Below are 17,598 nucleotides of genomic sequence, written 5' to 3' on the forward strand. Positions count from 1 at the left end.
TCACACCCAACCTCAAGAGAAAAATACTTGCTTAGATTTCCCCATCTATACCCCTCATAATTTTGTATACTTCTGTCAAATTTCCCCTTTCGTTCCTGTGCTCCAGGGTATAAAGTCCATAAGACCATAAGACCATGAGACATAGGAGCAGAATTAGGTCATTCAACCCATCGAGTCTGCTCTGCCATTCCATCATGGCTGATCCCAGATCCCACTTAAACCCTACACCTGCCTTCTCGCCATATTCCTTGATGCCCTAACCGATCAGGAAATGATCAACTTCCGCTTTAAACATACCCATGGACTTGGCCTCCACTGGAGTCTGTGGCAGAGTATTCCACAAATTTACCACTCCTTACCTCTGTTCAAAAAGATCACCTCTCAATCTTGAGGCTGTGCCTTTTGGTTCTGGATACACTCTCCTCACCACATCCACCCTGTCTAGTCCTTTCAACATTCAGTAGGTTTCAATGAGATCCCCCTGCATTCTTCTAAATTCCAGTGAGTTCAGGCCCGAAGCTGCCAGATGCTCCTCATATATTAACCCCTTCATTCTCGGAATCATCCTCGCGAACCTCCTCTGGACTCTCTCCAAGACAACACATCCTTTCTGAGATATGGCGCCCAGAACTGTTGGCAATACTCCAAGTGCGACCTGACTAGTGTTCCAAGTCTCAGCGTTATCTCCTTACTTTTATATTCTTTTCCCCTTGAAATAAATGCAACATTCCATTTGCCTTCTTTGCCACAGACTCAACCTGTAAATTAACCTTCTGTCTCTCAAGTCCCTCTGCACCTCTGATGTTTGAACCTTCTCCCCATTTAGATAATAGTCTGCACTATTGTTCCTTTTACCAAAATGCATTATCATACATTTCCTAACACTGTATTCCATCTGTCACTTCTTTGCCCATTCTTCCAATTTGTCCAAGTCTGCTGCAATCGCATTGTTTCCTCAGCACTATCCACCCCTCCACCTATCTTTGTATCATCCGCAAACTTTGCCACAAAACCATCAATTCCATTATATAAATCACTGACAAACAATGTGAAAAGTAGCGGTCCGAATACTGACTCCTGAGGAACACCACTAGTCACTGGCAGCCACCAGAAAAGGCCCTTTTATTCCCACTCTCTGCCTCCTGCCTGTCAGCCATTCCTCTATCCCTGCCAGTATCTTCCCAGTAATGCTGTAGGATTTTATCTTGTTAAACAGTCTCATGTGTGGCACCTTATCAAACGCCTTCTGAAAATCCAAGTAAGTGACATCCACTGCCTCTTCTTTGTCCACCCTGCTTGTTACTTCTTCAAAGAACAGATTTGTAAGGCAAGATTTCCCCTTACAGAAACCATGCTGACTTTGACTTATTTTATCATTCGTCTCCAAGTACACTGAAATCTCATCCTTAATAACAGACTCCAACACTTTCCCAACCACTGAGGTTAGGTTAGCTGGCCTATAATTTCCTTTCTTTCGCCTTCCTCCCTTCTGAAAGAGTGGAGTGACATCTGCAATCTTCCAGTCCTCCGGGACCATGTCACAATCAAGTGAATCTTTAAGATCATGACCATTTCTGAAACTTGGCTAAAGGATGGCTGCCAATGGGAGCTGAACGTCCAAGGTGTATCAGAAAGAGGGGTGGTGTGGCCCTGTATATAAGAAATAATATTAAATCATTAGAAAGCGATGACATAGGATTGGAAGGTGTAGAGTCTCTATGGGTTAAGTTAAGAAATGGCAAGGCTAAAAGGAACCTAATGGCAGTTGTATACAGGCCTCCAAACAGTAGCCGGGACGTGGATTACGAATTACAGCAGGAGATAGAAAAGGCGTCACACATCAAAGTTGCTGGTGAACGCAGCAGGCCAGGCAGCATCTATAGGAAGAGGTGCAGTCGACGTTTCAGGCCAAGACCCTTCGTCAGGACTAACTGAAGGAAGAGTGAGTAAGGGATTTGAAAGCTGGAGGGGGAGGGGGAGATCCAAAATGATAGGAGAAGACAGGAGGGGGAGGGATGGAGCCGAGAGCTGGACAGGTGATAGGCAGAAGGGGATACGAGAGGATCATGGGACAGGAGGTCCGGGAAGAAAGACGGGGGGGTGGGGTGACCCAGAGGATGGGCAAGAGGTATATTCAGAGGGACAGAGGGAGAAAAAGGAGAGTGAGAGAAAGAATGTGTGCATAAAAAAGAGTAACAGATGGGGTACGAGGGGGAGGTGGGGCCTAGTGGAAGTTAGAGAAGTCAATGTTCATGCCATCAGGTTGGAGGCTACCCAGACGGAATATAAGGTGTTGTTCCTCCAACCTGAGTGTGGCTTCATCTTTACAGTAGAGGAGGCCGTGGATAGACATGTCAGAATGGGAATGGGATGTGGAATTAAAATGTGTGGCCACTGGGAGATCCTGCTTTCTCTGGCGGACAGAGCGTAGATGTTCAGCAAAGCGGTCTCCCAGTCTGCGTCGGGTCTCACCAATATATAAAAGGCCACATCGGGAGCACCGGACGCAGTATATCACCCCAGTCGACTCACAGGTGAAGTGATGCCTCACCTGGAAGGACTGTTTGGGGCCCTGAATGGTGGTAAGGGAGGAAGTGTAAGGGCATGTGTAGCACTTGTTCCGCTTACACGGATAAGTGCCAGGAGGGAGATCAGTGGGGAGGGATGGGGGGGACGAATGGACAAGGGAGTTGTGTAGGGAGCGATCCCTGCGGAATGCAGAGAGGGGGGAGGGAAAGATGTGCTTAGTGGTGGGATCCCGTTGGAGGTGGCGGAAGTTACGGAGAATAATATGTTGGACCCAGAGGCTGGTGGGGTGGTAGGTGAGGACCAGGGGAACCCTATTCCTACTGGGGTGGTGGGAGGATGGAGTGAGAGCAGATGTACGTGAAATGGGGGAGATGCGTTTAAGAGCAGAGTTGATAGTGGAGGAAGGGAAGCCCCTTTCTTTAAAAAATGAAGACATCTCCCTTGTCCTAGAATGAAAAGCCTCATCCTGAGAGCAGATGCGGCGGAGACGGAGGAATTGCGAGAAGGGGATGGCGTTTTTGCAAGAGACAGGGTGAGAAGAGGAATAGTCCAGATAGCTGTGAGAGTCAGTAGGCTTATAGTAGACATCAGTGGATAAGCTGTCTCCAGAGACAGAGACAGAAAGATCTAGAAAGGGGAGGGAGGTGTCAGAAATGGACCAGGTAAACTTGAGGGCAGGGTGAAAGTTGGAGGCAAAGTTAATAAAGTCAACGAGTTCTGCATGCGTGCAGGAAGCAGCACCAATGCAGTTGTCGATGTAGCGAAGGAAAAGTGGGGGACAGATACCAGAATAGGCACGGAACATAGATTGTTCCACAAACCCAACAAAAAGGCAGGCATAGCTAGGACCCATACGGGTGCCCATAGCTACACCTTTAGTTTGGAGGAAATGGGAGGAGTAAAAGGAGAAATTATTAAGAGTAAGGACTAATTCCGCTAGACGGAGCAGAGTGGTGGTAGAGGGGAACTGATTAGGTCTGGAATCCAAAAAGAAGCGTAGAGCTTTGAGACCTTCCTGATGGGGGATGGAAGTATATAGGGACTGGACATCCAAAAAGGCGTGTCAGAAAGGCAATGTCATGATAATCGTCGGGGATTTTAACATGAAATTGGATTGGGAAAAGCAGGCCAGTACTGGACCTCAAGGGAGAGAATTTGTGGAATGTTTAAGGGATGACTTTTCAGAACAGCTTGTTGTTGAGCCCACTAGGGGATCGGCTCTGCTGGATTGGGTATTGTGCAATGATCCACAGGTGATAAAAGAACTGAAGGTTAAGGAACCCATAGGGAACAGTGATCACAATATGCAAGACAGATATATTCCAAATAAGAAGAAATTTTCGAATGGAAGAAGGACACTCTCATAGCTGACAAGTGAATTCAAGGCCAAAGTAAAAACAAAAGAGAGGGCATACAAGGAAGCCAAAGATAGTGGGAAGATAGAAGATTGGGAAGCTTTTAAAAACTTTTAGAAGGAAACTAAGAAGGTCACTAGGAATGAAAAGTTGAATTATGAAAGGAAGCTGGTGACTAATATCAAAGAAGATACTGAAAGCTTTTTCAACTATATAAAGAGTAAAAGAGAGTTAAGGATAGATATAGGACCAATAGAAAATGACGCTGGAGATATTGTAACGAGAGATGCAGATATGGCAGAGGAACCAAATGCGTATTTTGCATCAGTCTTTACAGTGGAAGATGTCTACAGTACACCGGACATTCAAGAGTGTCAGGAAAGTGAAGCAGGTGCAATAAAAATTACGACTGAGAAGGTGCTCAGAAAGCTTAATGGTCTGAGGATGGAAAAATCTCCTGGACCTGATGGAATGCACCCTCGGGCTTTGAAGGAAGTAGCTGGAGAGATTTCAGAGGCATTAACAATGATCTTTCAAGAATCCATAGATTCTGGCATTGTACCAGATGACTGGAAAATTGCAAATGTTACTTTGCTATTTAAGAAGGGTGGGGGGCAACAGAAAGGAAACTATAGACCTGTTAGCTTGACATCAGTGGTTGGAATCAATTGTTAGGGATGAGATTATGGAGTACCTGGAGGCACATGACAAGATAGGCCAAAGCCAGCATGGTTCCCTGAAAGGAAAATCCTGCCTGACTAACCTACTGCAATTTTTTGAGGAAATTACAAGCAGGTTAGACAAAGGAGATGCTGTAGACGTAGTATACTTGGATTTTCAGAAGGCCTTTGACAAGGTGCCGCACATGAGGCTGCTTAGCAAGACAAGATCCCATGGAATTACAGGGAAGTTACTAGCATGGGTGGAGCATTGACTGATCAGCAGAAAACAGAGAGCAGGAATAAAGGGATCCTATTCTGGCTGGCTGCCAGTTACCAGTGGAGTTCCACAGGGGTCGGTGTTGGGACCGCTGCTTTTTACAATGTATGTCAATGACTTGGACTATGGGATTAATGGATTTGTGGCTAAATTTGCCGATAATACAAAGATCGATGGAGGAGCGGGTAGTGTTGTGGAAACAGAGAGCCTGCAGAGAGACTTAGATAGTTTAAGGGATTGGGCAAAGAAGTGGCAAATGGAATACAATGTTGGAAAGTGTATGGTCATGCACTTTGGTGGAAGAAATAAATAGGCAGACTATTATTTAGATGGGGAGAGAATTCAAAATGCAAAGATGCAAAGGGACTTGGGAGTCTTTGTGCAGGATACCCTAAAGGTTAAGTCGGTGGTGAAGAAGGCGAATACAATGTTGGCATTCATTTCTAGAGATATAGAATATAAGAGCAGGGATGTGATCTTGAGGCTCTTTAAGGCACTAGTGAGACCACACGGAGTATTGTGTGCAATTTTGGGCTCCTTATTTTAGAAAGGATATACTGACATTGGAGAGGATTCAGAGAAGATTCATGAGAATGATTCCAGGAATGAAAGGGTTACCGTATGAGGAATGTCTGGCAGCTCTTGGGCTGTATTCCCTGGAGTTCAGGAGAATGAGGGGGGAATCTCATAGAAACATTCCAAATGTTAAAAGGCCTGAGCAGATTAGATATGGCAAAGTTATTTCCCATGGCAGGGGAGATTCTAGGACAAGAGGGCACGATTTCAGGATTGAAGGATGTCCATTTAGAACTGAGATGTGGAGAAATTACTTTAGTCAGAGGGTGGTAAATCTGTGGAATTTGTTGCCATGAGCAGCTGTGGAGGCCAAGTCATTGGGTGCATTTAAGGCAGAGATAGATAGCCAGGGCATCAAAGAGTATGGGGAGTGGGGGGTGACTGGAAGAATTGGATCAGCCTAAGGTTGAATGGCAGAGCAGACTCGATGGGCCGAATTGCCTACTTCTAACTCCTATATCTTATGGTCAATGCATTTGTTAACTCTTCAGCAACTTCTCCCAGGACTTGGGGATGTAGTCCACCTGACCCAGTTGACCTATCCACCTTAAGATTTTTGAGTTTGCCTAGCACTTTTTCCTTTGTAATAGAAATGGCATTCACTCCTCCCTGACACTCACGGACCTCTGGCACAGTGCTAGTGTCTTCCGCAATGAAGACGGATGCAAAGTTCCCATTAAGTTCATCTGCCATTTCTTTGTCCCCCATTACTACCTCACCAGCATCACTTTCCAATGGTCCAATATAAGCCCTCAGCTCTCTTTTACTTCTTAAAACTTCTGGTATCCTGTTTCATATCATTGGCCAGTTTGCCCTTATATTTCATTGATTCCCTTCTTATAGCTTTTTTTGTCGTTTTCTTGTTGGATTTTAAAAGCTTCCCAAATCATCCAACTTCCCACACACTTTTGATCCCTTATATGCCCTTTTCCTGGCTTTTATGTAGTCCTTAACTTCCCTTTTCAGCCCCAGTTGCCTACCCCTGCCATTTGAGAACTTCGTCTTCTGTGTGACATATCTGTTCTGTGCCTTGTGAACTATTCCCAGAAACTTCAGCCATCTCTGCTCTGCCATCATCCCCACCAGTATCCTCCTCCAATCCACCTGGGCAAGCTCCTCTCTCATGCCTCTGTAATTCCCTTTAGTCCACTGCGATACTGATACATGTGATTTGTGCTTCTCCCACTCAAATTGCAGTATGAATTCAATCATATTATGATCACTGCCTCCTTGGGGTCCCTTTACATTAAGCTTCCAAATACAATCTGGGTAATTACACAAGACCCAATTGAAAATAGCCTTTCCCCTAGTAGGCTCAAACACAAGCTGCTCTAAAAAGCCATCTTGTAGGCATTCAACAAATTCCCTCTTGTGATCCGACACCAATCTGATTTTCCCAATGCCTGTGCATATTGAGGTCTCCTGTTACAGTTGTGTCAATACCCTTATTACATGCCTTTTCCACTTCCCTTTGCAATCTCAACCCCACTTCTTGGCTACTATTTGGAGGTGTATGTATGATTCCCATAATAGGTTTTTTTCACCCTTGCATTTTCTTAACTCCACCCACAAGGTTTCAACATTCTCTGACCCTATGTCACCCCTTTCTAAAGATGTAATTCCATCTCTTACCAACAGAGTTACTCCACCGCCTATGCCTTCCTGCCTGTCCTTTCGATACCAAGTACATCCTTTGATATTAAGCTCCCAACTATGGCCTTCTTTCAGCCACGACTCGGTGATGCCCACAACGTCACACTGACCAACCTCTAGCTGCACCAGCCTATTTAACCTTTCCTTACCACTCAGGTCCTCCAGTCCTGACGGCATTCTCAGTCATCTTTTTCTGCACTCTTTAAATCTTATTGATAGCTTTTCCGTAGGTAGGTAACTCAGAACGGGGTGGCGGGTCCCCAGAACGCGCGGCCCGGGGGTGGCGGGTCCCCAGAACGCACGGCCCGGGGGTGGCGGGTCCCCAGAATGCACGGCCCGGGGGTGGCGGGTCCCCAGAATGCACGGCCCGGGGGTGGCGGGTCCCCAGAACGCGCTGCCCGGGGGTGGCGGGTCCCCAGAACGCACGGCCTGTGGGTGGCGGGTCCCCAGAACGCACGGCCTGTGGGTGGCGGGTCCCCAGAACGCACAGCCTGTGGGTGGCAATTGAGGCAGATACGACAGGTGATTTGGAGGCTGTCGACACATGAATGTTATGTGATCAGTTCCAGGAGATGATCACTCCATCTTCAGGACCTGGGACAGTAACTGTGCTCACATCTCCTGTGACTCCATTCCATGTTTTGCTAGCGATAGTAACTGTGCCATGTCCCCCATAAATCCATCCCATGACTTACCTGGGACAGCAATGTTTTCCTCCAGTCTTTGACTTCCTGTGAGGCTGTGTAGAAGAGGTCCCACAACTCCCTCCTGGTGTTGACAGTTATTTCTAGCTTTGACACAAAGGAAAGATCGAGGGGCTGACCTGCAGATTAAACACGTTTATGTTAGACGATGTTTATTTGTGATTACATCAGATTATTTGTTATTGATACAACTCCAGCTTCAATACTATAATTCTAAACAAACTCTTCACCAAACTCCAGACATCTCTATCTGCAACTGGATCCTTGACTTTCTGACCAAGTGACCACAATAAGCATGGACAGGCAGCAACACCTTCACTACGATTATCCTCAACACTTTTGCCTCAGAAGGATATGTCCTCAAGCCCCTGCTCTGTTCCCTGTACTCTCATGACTATGTGGCCAAATTATCCTCTATCTACACGTTTGTACATTTGCAGGTGATTCCACCATAGTGGGCCATATCTCAAATAACGAGAAGTTTGGAGTACAGGAAGGAGACAGAGAGCCCAGTGATGTGTTGTCATGACAGCAATCTCTCCCTCATTTTCATTAAACCTAAAGAGCTGGTCAATGACCTCAGGAAGTGGGGGCGGGCATTGGTGCACACGCTCCCAGCCCCATCAATGGTGTTGGGGTTGAGAGGACTCAGAGCCCCAGCTTCCTGGGTGTGAACATCACCAACAGGCTGTCATGGTCCAATCCTATCCACTGCAGAGACAAGCAAGCTCACCAATGCTTCTACTTCTGAAGGAGGCCAAAAAAACCTTGGCATGTTCCATCAACATTTACCATTTTTTATCGATGCGCCACAGAAAGCCTTCTGTATGGATGTATCACAGCTTGGTGTGGCAACTGCTCTGTCTGTGTCCACAAACTGCAGAGAGCTCAGTACATCACAGGGACCAGCCTCCCCTCCATGGACTCTGTCTACTCTCCTCACTGCCTCAGTACAACTACCAGCAAAATCAAAGCCCCCACCCACCCCGGACATTCTCTCGTCTCCCCTCTCCCATCCAGCAGAAGATACAGAAGCCTGAAAGCACATACACCCCCTCCCCACCCCCAGGCTTAAGGACAGCTTCAGTCCCACTGTTATCAGACTATTAAATAGTTCCCTAGTATGGTAACATGAACTCTTGTCCTCACAATCTATCTCATTATGACCTTACATCTTGTTGTTTATCTGCACTGCGGTTCCTCTGTAACTGTCACACGTTACTCTGCATTCTGTTATTGTTTTACTGTACCTTGTTCTACCTTGATGTACAGATATAGTGAAATGAATGGTAACAAGATGCTGGCGTCTGTGAACGCCCACAATCCCAGGCACTGACGTCTGTGAACGCCCACAATCCCAGACACTGGCATTTGTTACCTCCAAAAAAAAATCCCAGTCACTGGCACCTGTGACCTGCGCAATCCCAGACACTGGCATTTGTGAACACACCCAGTCCCAGAGACTGGCATGTGACCTCCAAAAATCCCAGATACTGGCATCGGTGAACACCCACAATCCCAGGCACTGGCATCTGTGAATGCCCACTATCCCAGACACTGGCATCTGTGAACACCCAAAATCCCAGGCACTGGCATCTGTGAGCACCCACAATCCCAGACACTGGCACCTGTGAACACCCAAAATCCCAGGCACTGGCATCTGTGAGCACCCACAATCCCAGACACTGGCACCTGTGACCTCAAAAAAAAACTCAGACACTGGCACCTGTGACCTCCATAATCCCAGACACTTGTCCCTGTGACCTCCAAAAGCCCAGACACTGGCACCTGTGACCTCCATAATCCCAGACACTTGTCCCTGTGACCTCCAAAAGCCCAGACACTGGCACCTGTGACCTGCGCAATCCCAGACACTGGCATTAGTGACCTCCGTGGTGCAAGATACTGATGCCTGTGACCTTTACAATCCTAGACTTTGCTGTCTGCAAAACTGCACGTCCCGGATGTTACCTTTGATGGCTTTCTGGGTGTGGCTCAGCTGCTGCAGATCTTGAGCCAGTGAATGCAGCTGCCACTGCATTTCCTGCAGCTGTCGCAGTGTGGCTGCTGGATTCTGGCGGGGTTCCTGGAACGAGGCGGCATTGACAGCGCAGTTTATGGACTGTGCCTGTGCAGTGAGGAGTTGCTGTCTCTGCTCTACGTTGTCAAGTGCACTGTCACGCCGACCCCTGACAAACTCTGATGCCTCTCTACACACCTGGAGGAAGGTGTTCCACAGGTACTCCACCTGTGAGAGAGTAGGCAGTGAACACTGGCACCACAGCACAGAATCTGAATCAGACTTAATATCACCGGCAAATGTCGAAAACTTTGTTTTTTTGTGTGGCAGCAGCACATTGTAAAACATAATTTAAAATCTATAAATTCTAATAAAATGTATTTATATACATACACAAACATATAAAACTATAAATTATAATAAAAATATATTTATATACATACACATACATATATATATATATATATATATATATACCTATATTTCTGCATACTTTATTTACTCTTTAAATAAATTTTGATATTCATTTATATTTAAACTGTCACGGACCCCGTGACGGGAATAAAGAACCAGCAGAGATGGAAAACACTTTGGAGTCCAGTATTGCTATTAACTAATAATATTTATTAGTAACTACGCAATACAGTAATATAAATGTAGATAAATCAAACATAAGAGTAAGTATATCAGTAAGTGTGGAAATATATGTATGAAACACCAAGCTTCTTTAAGTCTAGGAGTAAAAAGATACAGTCTTACGATGATGAGTAATATTCAGTCCGGTTCAGTTTGTGGTATTGAGTTGAGTAGTGATGGAGAGAGACAGACAGAGAGAGAGAGAGAGAGATTTGAGTCTTCAGGTGAGCTGATGCCATCGATCTTCTTGTTGTCCTTCGAAATCCTTCACAAGTCACCGACTGTGACTGTAACAAAGGGGACCGGTTGTCTGTGGTGGAGCTATCCCCCAGGCGAGGGTGGACACATGGCCAACCCCCCACCAGTCAATTCCTTCTCCTTCACTGCAAGAGCGATTGGATCGATCCTCCAAAACCCACTTTCTCTACGGGCACAACAATGCTCATTCAGTGTCCAGATCATGTGTCTGAGGTCTGTATCATCCGACCTCCTATTTATCTCACCGTGCTGAGCATCACCTGTCATTCAAAGAGTCCCTCCTTCTTTTGTCTGTAAAGAAATGCAAGCAAGCAGATCTGTCCTTGAAAATAACATCAATAATGTGCTGTCGGTCACCATAGCAACCTTTGAGCTGCTCGGTGCTATCTCCAAAGTTACCTCCCGTGCCCTTACGGGACAGACCAACCGTTAATCTTCGTCTCTCTCTCTCTCTCTCTCTCTCTCTCCAAAACAAACCATAACTCTCTCTCTCTTCAAACCGTTAATAGGAGCACTCCATGATCTCCTCACAAAACTGACTTCAGGAAGGGGTTCCTGAAGGGAGACTCTCCCTTCCTAAAGAGAGAGAAAAAACTGTCCCTAAAACACTGAGTGTGTATCTTCAGGCTCCTGTACCTCCTCCTTGCTGATGGTAGTGAAGAGAAGAGGACATGTCCTGGGTGATGGACGCCTCCTTCTTCAGGCAGCGTCTTTTGAAGATGTCCTTGATGCTGGGGAGGTTAGTGCCCACGATGGAACTGGCTGAGTTCACTGGCGACCACACTAGGGAGGAGAACACTGGGGAATCAGGTAATGAGACCACTTCTGCAACATGGGCTCAGTTTCAATCCCATGCTCACCCCCAGTGGACTGGGGAACTTCACCTGTGCCCAAGCCTCTTCAGCCACAAAGTCTGATTCCAATCGTGGGATAAGGGGATATAAGAATCTTTTACTCCATTTCTTTCCGCTGATCCCACAAAGATACATCTGCCTCAGGTTTAGGATTTCAGCAAAGCACCTTGGCCCCACTGGGAGGGGTCCCATCCTTCATGGCCCTGGGTGAAGGGAGAGCTCTCTCCTGTTACTCTCGAACACCAGGCTCAGGGAAGGCTCTGCCTGAGCCAGGACCCATGTCGTACCCTCTGTCCGTGCACCTCCAAAAGCCTCCAGGGATACAGGGCAGAGGTAAGGGGAGGCTCAGGGAAAGGGAAGGATGGGGAGGGACAGAGGGACAGGGCAGAGGTAATGAGAAATGCAGGGGAAGGGTGGAGGGACAGGGCCAAGCAAGGGGAGGCTCAGAGGAAGGGTTGAGGAATTGGGCAGAGGTAAGAGAGGCCACGGAAAGGGAAGAGGGATGGGATGAGGTATGGAGAGACTCAGGGGAAGGGGCAGAGGGACAGGGAAGGGCAACAGACAGTGAGGGTAGAAAATACAGCAGCCCCTCCTCCCTTAGTACCTGCTCCTCCTCTTTGTCCTGGTATGAGGTGTGATGCTGGAACTCAACACGGACAATCTGGACCAGTCCCAATACATAATCCAACTGTCGCCGGTAATCCGGGGTGGTCCTGTTGTAGTTATCCAACTGGGGAATAAAGGCAGGATAATCAGAGAGAGTCCAGTGGAGATGGAGTCAGACAGCTACCTCAACCATTTCCTCTGGCAGCTTGTTCCATCGCCCTCCACACTCTGGGTGAAAGAGTTACCCCTCAGCTTCCTGTAGAGTCTCCCCTTTTAAACCTACACCTTCTAGCTCCTGATTTCCCAATCCGGGGAGAAAAATGGTACAGAATGGAGAAAGCAGGGTTAGGACATTCACACATGACATGGAGTGTCAGAGTGACAGGGTCGGGAGTTTGAGGAATAAAGGGGGGGTTTAGAGTTTTGAGGCAAAGGAGGTGAGGGGTTTCAGGATGGGAGGGTGTGGGTTAAGGGGTGAAGAGTTTGAGGGATAATGGGAGGGGTTAGTATTGCAAGGTAAAGGAGGTCAGATTTTTCATGGTGATGGGGTGAAGAATTTGAGGTATGAGGGGGTTTTAGTGTTGAGGTGAAGGAGGTGAGGAGTTTCAGGGTGAGAGAGTGTGGGTGAGGGGTAAAGAGTTTGAGGGATGAGTAGTCTTGAGGGTAAGGGGTGAAGGGGATTCCATGGTGAAGAGGTGAGGGGTTTCAGGATGAGATGCTGAGGAGTTTGAATGATGAAGGGTTTCATGGTGAAGGGTTTTGGGGTTTCTGGATTTCTAGATTCAGGGTTTTGGGAAGAGGGATTCTGGGGTGTCAGAGTGAGATTTCTGGTGACAACGGTGAAGGGTATGCAGGCTTCTGGCTTCCAGAAGTTTGAGGTGATGGGGAGGGGATTTGTGTTTTTTGGGCTTCTATGTTCTGGGGTTTCTGGGTGAAAGGTTTCAGGGTTTCTTGGCTTCTAGGGTCTGGGTGTTTGGGTGAAAGGTTTTGGGGTGACTGGGCTTCTGGATTCTGGGATTTCAGAGTGAGGGGATTTGAGGCTTCAGATTGTGGAGGGATTCATGATTTTGGGATGAGGGGTTTTGGGGTTCCACGGTTTCAGTGTTTAAGCATGATGGGGTTTCAATCATTCCAGGCAAAGAGTTTGGAGGTTTCTGGGTTCTGGAATTTTGGGATTTCTCTGTTTCTGAGTTTGGGGGTTAGAAGTTTTGGGTTTCAGTCTGAGGGGGCTTTGAGTGAAGGGATTTGGGATTTCTGAGTTTCAGGATTTCGGGGTTAGGGGTTTTGAGGTGTTGGAGTGAGGGAGTTCTGGGTGAAGGCTTTGGAGTTTTCTGGGATCTGAGTTCTGGGATTTTGTAGTATCTGGGTCAAGGGTTTTGAGTTTCAGACTGAGGGGACTTTTGAGTGAAGGGATTTGGGGATTCTGGGTTTTGGGGTGTCAGAAGGAGGGATTTTTTGGGAATTTGGTTTGGGCTGAAGAGCTTTGGTTTCTGGGTTCCAGGATTTTGGGTGATGGCTTCTGTGGTGAGGGGTGAGGGGTCTTGGATTTCAGAATGAACGGGTGTCAGATACAGGACTGAAGGTGGTATATGTGAATGTCCACAATATATGGAATAAGATAGGTGATCTTGCAGCACAGCAAGAGGTTGGCAGGTATGATGCTGTGGGTATCACTGAGTCGTGGCTGAAAGAAGATTGTAGTTGGGTTCAAAAGGACAGGCAGTTAAGCAGAGGGGGTGGAGTGACTCTGTTGGTAAAAAATGAAGTCAAATCCTGAGAAAGAGGTGACACAGGATTGGAATATGTAGAATCCTTGTGGGTAGAGGTAAGAAATTGCAAGGGTAAAAAGACCCTGATGGGAGATATATACAGGCCTCCGAACAGTAGCCAGGATATGGGACATAAATTACAATAAGAGATAAAAATCGCATGTCAAGAGGGCAAGAGGGATTTCAATATGCAGGTAGATTGGGAAAACCATGTTGGTGCTGATTTTGGTTCCCAAAAGAGAATTTTTAGAATGCCTACGAGACGGCTTTTTAGAGCAGTTTGTAGTTGATTCCACTGGATCAGCTATTCTGGATTCGGTGTTGTGTAATAAACCAGAATTGATTAAGGAGCTTAAGGTAATGGAACTCATAGGAGACAGTGATCATAATATGATAGAATTCACTCTGCAATTTGAGAAGAATTGCAGAGTAAACTCTCACAGACTGTGCAACAGTTTCTTCCCCCAAGCCATCAGACTCCTCAATACTCAGAGACTAGACTGACATCTGCATCATTTATTATTATATTGTAATTTGTTCTCTACTGTGCCTATTGTCTTGTTTATTATTTATTGTACTGCCCTGCACTGTTTTGTGCACTTTATGTAGTCCTGTGTAGGTCTGTAGTCTAGTGTAGTTTTTGTGTTGTCTTACGTAGTCTAGTGTAGCCTTGTGCTGTCTCACATAGTCTAGCGTAGTTTTGTGTTGTTTCATGTAGCACTAGGGTCCTGGAGGAACGTTGTTTCGTTTTTACTGTGTACTGTACCAGCAGCTTATGGTCGAAATGACAATAAACTTGACTTGACTTGAATTGAAGATAAAATTAGATGTGTCAGTGTTACAGTGGAGTAAAAGGAATTACAGAGGCAAGGGAGAGGAGCTGGCCAAAGTTTGATTGGAAGGGGACAAAGTTGGAAGAAGTTTTTGGATGACTCTGCCATAGTTGGATGCATCAGCAAGGGAGATGAGGCTGAGTACAGGGCTACTGTAGGAAACTTTTTCACATGGTGTGAGCAGAATTATCTGCAGCTTAATGTGAAAAAGACTAAGGAGCTGGTGGTAGACCTGAGGAGAGCTAAGGTACCGGTGACCCCTGTTTCCATCCAGGGGGTCAGTGTGGACATGGTGGAGGATTACAAATACCTGGGGATACAAATTGACAATAAACTGGACTGGTCAAAGAACACTGAGGCTGTCTACAAGAAGGGTCAGAGCCGTCTCTATTTCCTGAGGAGACTGAGGTCCTTTAACATCTGTCGGATGATGCTGAGGATGTTCTACGAGTCTGTGGTGGCCAGTGCAATCATGTTTGCTGTTGTGAGCTGGGGCAGCAGGCTGAGAGTGGCAGACACCAAAAGAATCAACAAACTCATTCGTAAGGCCAATGATGTTGTGGGGATGGAACTGGACTCTCTCACGGTGGTGTCTGAAAAGAGGATGCTGTCTAAATTGCATGCCATCTTGGCCAATGTCTCCCATCCACTACATAATGTACTGGGTGGGCGCAGGAGTACATTCAGCCAGAGACTCATTCCACCGAGATGCAATACAGAGCGTCATAGAAAGTCATTCCTGCCTGTGGCCATCAAACTTTACAACTCCTCCCTTGGAGGGTCAGACATCCTGAGTTGATAGGCTGGTCCTGGACTTATTTCATAATTTACTGGCATAAGTTACATATTACTATTTAACTATTTATGGTTCTATTGCTATATTATTTATGGAGCAACTGTAACGAAAACCAATTTCCCCTGGGATTAATAAAGTATGACTATGACTATGACATGAGCAGGGTTGACAGCTGAGCAGCATTGGCTGGAGATTTTGGGAACAATTCAGAAGGTGGAGGACAGATACATCCCAGAGTATTCTAAAGGCAGGACGATGCACTGTGGCTGACAAGGGAAGTCAATGGCAACATAAAAGTGAAAGAGAGGGTATATAATATAGCAAAATTTAGTGGAACGTTAGAGGGTTGGGTAGCATTTAAAAAACCAACAGAAAGCAACTAAAAAGCCACAGGATGCAAAAAGATGAAATATGATGGTGAGCTAGCCAATAATTTTAAAGAGGATACCAAATGTTTTTTCAGACACATGAAGTGTAAAAGAGAGGCGAGAGTAGATATCCAACCAATGGAAATGGCACTGGAGAGGTAGCAATGGAGTCCAAAGAAATGGAGGAGGAACTTCATAAATATTTTCCTTCAATCTTCACTGTGGAAGACACTAGCAGTATGCTGGGCGTTTGAGTGTCAGAGGGCAGAAGTAAGTGTAGTCGGTCGTATTAGTGAGAAGCTTCTTGGGAAACCGAAAGGTCTGAAGGTGGATAAGTCACCTGGACCAGATGGACTACACCCTTGGGTTCTGAAAGAGGTGCATGAAGAGATTATGGAGGCATTAGTAATGATCTTTCAAGAATCACTAGATTCTGGAATTGTTCCAGAATGGAAGATTGTAAATGTCATTCTACTCTTTAAAAAGGGAGAGAGGCAAAATAAAGGAAATTATAGGCCAGTTAGTCTCACCTCGGTGGCTGGGAAGATGTTGGAGTTGATTATTAAGGATGAGGTCTTGGGGTACTTGAAGGCACATGGTAAAATAGACCAAAGTCAGTATGATTTCCTTAAGGGAAAATCTTGCCTGACAAATCTATTGGAGTTTTTTTCTGAAATAACAAGCAGAATGGACAAAGGAGAATTGGGAGATGTTCTATACTTAGATTTTCAGAAGCTCTTTGACAAGGTGCCACACGAGGCTGCTAAACAGGATAAGAGCCCATGGTACTACTAACATGGATAGCGCATTGGCTGATTGGCAGGAGGCAGCGTGGGAATAAAAGGGGCCTTTTCTGGTTGGCTGCCGATGAGTAGTGGTGTTCCACAGGGGCTGTGTTGGGACCTTTTCTTTTTACGTTATGTGTCAATGATTTGGATGACAGAATTGATGACTTTGTGGCCAAATTTGTGGATGATACAAAGATAGGTAAAGGGGCAGGTAGTGCTGAGGAAGCAGAGAGGGTACAGAAGGATTCAGGCACATTAAGAGAATGGGCAAAGAGGTGGCAGATGGAATACAATGTTGAGAAGTATCCGGACTTTCGCTTTGGTAGAAGGATTAAAAGCTCCTCTAAAGGAGGAGAACATTTTTAAAAATCCGAGGTGCAGAGGGACCTGGGGGTCCTTGTGCAGGTTCCCTAAAGGTTAACTTGCAGGTTGAGTCAGTGGTGAGGAAGGTAAATGCAATGTTAGGACTAGAATATAAAAGCAGGGCTGTAATGTTGAGACTTTATAAAGCACTGTTGAGACCTTTTTTGGGGTATTGTGAGCAGTTTTGAGCCCCTTATCTAAGAAAGGATGTGCTGACATTGGTGAGTGTTCAAAGGAGATTCAAGAAAATGTTTCTGGGATTGAAAAGCTTGTCATATGAGGAGCATTTGATGACTCTGAGCCTCTCTCACTGGAATTCAGAAGAATGAGGAGGGATCTCGTTGAAACCTATCAAATGTTGCTAGATCCAAATAGAGTGGATGTTTCCTATATTGCTGGGGGGGGGGGGGCAGGGTCTAGGACCAGACAGCACAGCCTCAGAATAGTGCAATGTCCATTTTGGATGGAGATGAGGAGGAATGTCTTCAGCCAGAGGGCAGTGAATCTGTGGAATTCTTTGCTGCAGGTGCCTGTAGAGGCCAGAATCACAT

General features: G+C 46.1%; 1 protein-coding gene across 1 annotated transcript in view; it reads right to left on the reverse strand.

Annotated features, from left to right (window-relative positions):
• Positions 1-17,598, reverse strand: part of LOC134349967 (dynein heavy chain domain-containing protein 1) — a 221,153-nt gene that overhangs the window by 119,410 nt on the left and 84,145 nt on the right. The window contains exons 12-14 of the mRNA XM_063054919.1: positions 12,129-12,254; positions 9,728-10,004; positions 7,748-7,875 (exon numbers count right to left, since the gene is read on the reverse strand). Coding sequence (XP_062910989.1) covers positions 7,748-7,875; positions 9,728-10,004; positions 12,129-12,254 — 531 coding nt within the window. The remainder of the gene's footprint in view (positions 1-7,747; positions 7,876-9,727; positions 10,005-12,128; positions 12,255-17,598) is intronic.

Source organism: Mobula hypostoma, chromosome 7 (genome assembly GCF_963921235.1).
Source record: "Mobula hypostoma chromosome 7, sMobHyp1.1, whole genome shotgun sequence".
NCBI classification, from domain to species: Eukaryota; Metazoa; Chordata; class Chondrichthyes; order Myliobatiformes; family Myliobatidae; genus Mobula; species Mobula hypostoma.